Source organism: Carcharhinus amblyrhynchos, unplaced genomic scaffold (assembly GCF_965287045.1).
Source record: "Carcharhinus amblyrhynchos unplaced genomic scaffold, sCarAmb.v2.hapA scaffold_608, whole genome shotgun sequence".
Lineage (NCBI taxonomy): Eukaryota > Metazoa > Chordata > Chondrichthyes > Carcharhiniformes > Carcharhinidae > Carcharhinus > Carcharhinus amblyrhynchos.
In genome coordinates this window covers 97501-101815 of record NW_027650348.1, presented here as the reverse complement: position 1 = coordinate 101815, position 4315 = coordinate 97501, and the positions used below count along the sequence as shown (strand labels likewise).

At 52.0% G+C, this 4315-nt stretch overlaps 1 protein-coding gene across 1 annotated transcript in view; it reads right to left on the bottom strand.

Annotated features, from left to right (window-relative positions):
* Window positions 1-879: 879 nt before the first annotated feature.
* Window positions 880-4315, bottom strand: part of LOC145339684 (glutamate receptor ionotropic, NMDA 2D-like) — a gene marked incomplete at its 3' end in the record, with an annotated part of 36634 nt that continues 33198 nt past the window's right edge. Inside the window, exons 4-6 of the mRNA XM_080184197.1 lie at window positions 3822-4033; window positions 2165-2333; window positions 880-1033 (exon numbers count right to left, since the gene is read on the bottom strand). Of these exons, the coding sequence (XP_080040323.1) occupies window positions 880-1033; window positions 2165-2333; window positions 3822-4033 (535 nt within the window). The remainder of the gene's footprint in view (window positions 1034-2164; window positions 2334-3821; window positions 4034-4315) is intronic.

Below are 4315 nucleotides of genomic sequence, written 5' to 3'. Positions count from 1 at the left end.
GTCATATGAGGAGAGACTGAGTGGGTTAGGATTATATTACATAAGAACATAAGAACATAAGAAATAGGAGCAGGAGTAGGCCATCTAGCCCTTCGAGCCTGCCCCGCCATTCAATAAGATCATGGCTGATCTGTCGCTGCTCAGTTCCACTTTCCCGCCCTCTCCCCATAACCCTCAATCCCTTCTCTTATCAAAAACCCATCAACCCGCTTCTTAAAAATATTTAGTGAGGCAGCCTCCACCACTTCAACGGGCAGAGAATTCCAGAGATTCACCACCCTTTGAGTGAAGAAGTTCCTCCTCAACTCCGTTCTAAACCGCCTCTCCTTTATCTTGAGGCTGTGCCCCCTAGTCCTACTGTCTTTTTTGAGCGGGAAGAGTCTCTCCACCTCTATCCTATCCATCCCATTCATCAGAGTTTCGAAGAGTGAGAGGGGGTCTGATAGAAACTTATAAAATTCTAACAGGGTTAGACAGGGTAGATTCAGAAAGAATGTTCCCAATGGTGGGGGGAGTCCAGAACTAGGGGTCAGAGTTTGAGGATAAGGGGTAAACCTTTTAGAACTGAGGTGAGGAGAAATTTCTTCACCCAGAGGGTGGGGAATGTGTGGAATTCACTCCCACAGAAAGGAGTTGAGGCCAAAACATTGTGAGATTCCAGGAAGAAATTAGATTTCACTCTTGGGACTAAAGGGATTGAGGGATATTGGGGGGAGGGGGATCAGGATATTGAATTCGATGATCAGCCATGATCAAAATGAATGGCAGAGCAGGCTGGAAGGGCCAAATGGCCGCCTCCTGCTACTAGTTTCTATGTTTCTGTGTCTCTGTCTATCTGTCTCTCTCTCTCACACTCCCTCTCCGCGACGCGAGACCTACCGAGGAAGGCAGAGGGAGAGACGGTGCCGTTGCTCCGGGCGACCATTACGCTGATGCCGGTCTCCACGAAGGGGACGGAGAAGTCAACAATCTCAGAACGTTCCTCATTTATGGTGAGGGAGCCGATGGCAATGTCCGCTCGCTTATAAACCACCTTCACACGGAGAGAGATAGAGGGAGAGAGAGACAGAGAGAGATGGGGAGAGACAAAGAGACAGAGACAGACATAGAGAGAGACAGAGATAGCGAGAAAGAGAGAGAGGGACAGAGATAGCGAGAAAGAGAGAGAGGGACAGAGATAGTGAGAAAGAGAGAGAGAGACAGAAATAGAGAGACGGGGAGAGAGAGAGGGACAGACAGAGCGAGAGACAGAGAGAGAGAGATAGCAAGACAGAGATAGCGAGACAGAGAGACAGAAATAGAGAGACAGGGAGAGAGAGAGGGACAGACAGAGAGAGAGAGATAGAAAGAGAAGGAGAGAGAGAGAGAGAGACAATAAGAGAGATGAAGGCAAGCACCCATCCCCGTCCCCCTCTCCCCAAGCAGATAGAGAAGGCTCACCCCTCAGTACTGATATCTACCTTCCCAAATTCTTGCTTGTCCAATGTGTATTTCCCTCTCTCTCTCTCCCCCTGTCTCTCTCTCTCTCTCTCTCTCTCCCTCTGTCTCTCTCCCTCTGTCTCTCTCCCTGTCTCTTTCTCTCTATCTCTCTCTCTCTCCGTCTCTCTCTCTCCCTGTCTCTCTCTCTCTGTGTCTCTCTCTCTCCCTGTCTCTCTCCCTCTGTCTCTCTCTATCTCTCTCTCTCCCTGTCTCTCTCCCTGTCCTATTCCCTCAAGGACAGAAACAATATGCGATGAAATCATTAAGACCTGCTGACATAATCTTCTCCAGTCCCTACAATCCTCATCCTCCTGTTCAAATCCCTTCCTCACCCCCTCCCTCCCTATCTCTGTAACCTCCTCCAGCCCCTACAATTCTCATCCTCCTGTTCAAATCCCTCTCTTTCGGAGTCTTGCTCACCTGATGAAGGAGCAGCATTCTGAAAGCTTGTGCTACCAAATAACCCTGTTGGACTTTAACCTGGTGTTGTGAGACATCTTACTGTGTTTACCCCCGTCCAACGCCGGTATCTCCACATCATCTCCCTAATCTACCGGTGGAATTCTTGGACTCTTACACCTGAGACTGTCTGTGGCCAAAGGTCAAGGTTTGCTTGGGAGCCTGGGGTTAGAGACTGGGAAAGGGGATGGTGTTTGAGATGGAAGAGATTAAAGGGTGACTCTACCTCTCCAATCAGCCCATTCCAAATGCCGTGAATCTTCTTTCCATGTTTGCCATTGGTCACCAGGTAGAGGTCGTAGGAGAACCCAATGGTCTTGGCCAGCCGCTTCAGGATGTCGATGCAGAAACCTTTGCAACACTTCTTACTGAACATTTTGCCATCTGGGATCGTACTGTGCAGGGAATGCAGGTCAGGGGGTGGTGGGGTTGGTAGGAATCCGGGGAGGTAGGGGAGAGGGGGTGATGGTGGGGGGAGGTGGAAGGGAAGGAAGTTTGAGGAAAGTCATTACATCAGATAAAATCTCACAACCCCTTAATGGCCAATCAGCAATCTACTCCCTTCCCCACTTCTCTCCCTCTCCTCCCCTCCTTTCCCTCTCCCCTCCCCTGTGCCTCCCCCTTCTCCCTCTCCCACCCCCCTCCCTCCTCCTCCCCTTCTGTCTCCCGTCCTCATCTCCTTCCCCTCTCCCTCTCCCCCACTCTCCCTCCCCCCTTCCCTTACTCTCCCCTCCTCCTCTCACTCCCTCCACTCTCCCCCTTTCCTCTCCCCCTCCCTGTCCCCTCTCCCTCCGCTCTCCCCCTTTGCCCCTCCCCATCCTCCTCTCCCTCACCACCTCCCCCTCCCCTCTCCCCCTCCCCCTCCCCTCTCCCCCTCCCCCTTCCCAATAAGAGAGGATTTAACCATCTCCCCCTTTGACATTCAATGGTGTGACCATCACTGAATCCCCTGCTATCAACATCCTGGGTGTTACCATTGACCAGAAACTGAAACCCAGCCATATAAATACTGTGGCCACCAGAGCAAGTCAGACGCTGGGAATCCTGCAGAGAGTAACTCACCTCCTGACTCCCCCCCAAAGCCTGCCCACATCTACAAGGACACAAGTCAGGAGTGTGATGGAATACTCTCCACTTGCCTGGATGAGTGCGGCTCCCAACAACACTCGAGAAGCTCGACACCATCCAGGACAAAGCAGCCCCCACTCAATCGACACACTAACCCCCACCCTCAACATTCACTCCCTCCACCACCGACACACAGAGGCAGCCGTGTGTACCATCTACAAGATGCACTGCAGTGACTCACCAAGGCTCCTTCCACAGCACCTTCCAAACCCGCCACCTCTACCACCTAGAAGGACAAGGGCAGCAGACACATGGGGAACACCACCACCTGCAAGTTCCCCCTCCGAGCCCCACACACACCATCCTGACTTGGAAATATATCGGCCGTTCCCTCACTGTCACTGGGTCAAAATCCTGGAACTCCCTCCCTAATAGCACTGTGGGTGTACCCACACCATATGAGACTGCAGCAGATTCAGGATGGTGACACACCCACTCTTCCTCTGGGGCTGAGCAGTAAATCCTAGCCCGGTCCAGCAACACCCACATCCCAGTCAACGAATTTTAAAAATCTCTCTCTGAATTCTTGATGTACTTCCGGAAGTGCGGGGCCCTGAATTGGTTGAAATATGGAAACATCTTTTCTACGTCAACCCCCTCGAAACCCCCTGTGTCATCTTAAAGATCTGAGTGAGGTCTTTTCGAGAGAAGAGTGCCCCCAGGCCATTCTCTGAGTGGTAAGCAGAGTGGACTGTTTGAGATGTGTTCACAGAGGGTGCAGGGGTGAAAGATTGGAGGGAGCAAGGGACACCTACCTCCCAGTTCGGTTCAGCTGCTTTCGACAGGGAACAGAATCACGGATGCAGGTCCCGCTGGCCAGGTCGATGTCCTCCACAATCACAAAGGGACGTTCCTCCAGGGTCACCACTGTCAAGTGATTATCATTATCCACTGGCTGAAGGAACATCCCGTAACGGGACCACACAGGGTATTTCAACGTGAGAGAGCCCTGTTCCCACTTCCCTACCTAGAGGAGAGAGAGAGGGGGCACGGCGTTAGATACAGAGTAAAGCTCCCTCTACATGGTCCTCATCAAACACTCCCAGGACAGGTACAGCACGGGGTTAGATACAGAGTAAAGCTCCCTCTACACTGTCCCCCATCAAACACTCCCAGGACAGGTACAGCACGGGGTTAGATACAGAGTAAAGCTCCCTCTACACTGTCCCCCATCAAACACTCCCAGGACAGGTACAGCAGGGGGTTAGATACAGAGTAAAGCTCCCTCTACACTGTCCCCATCAAACAC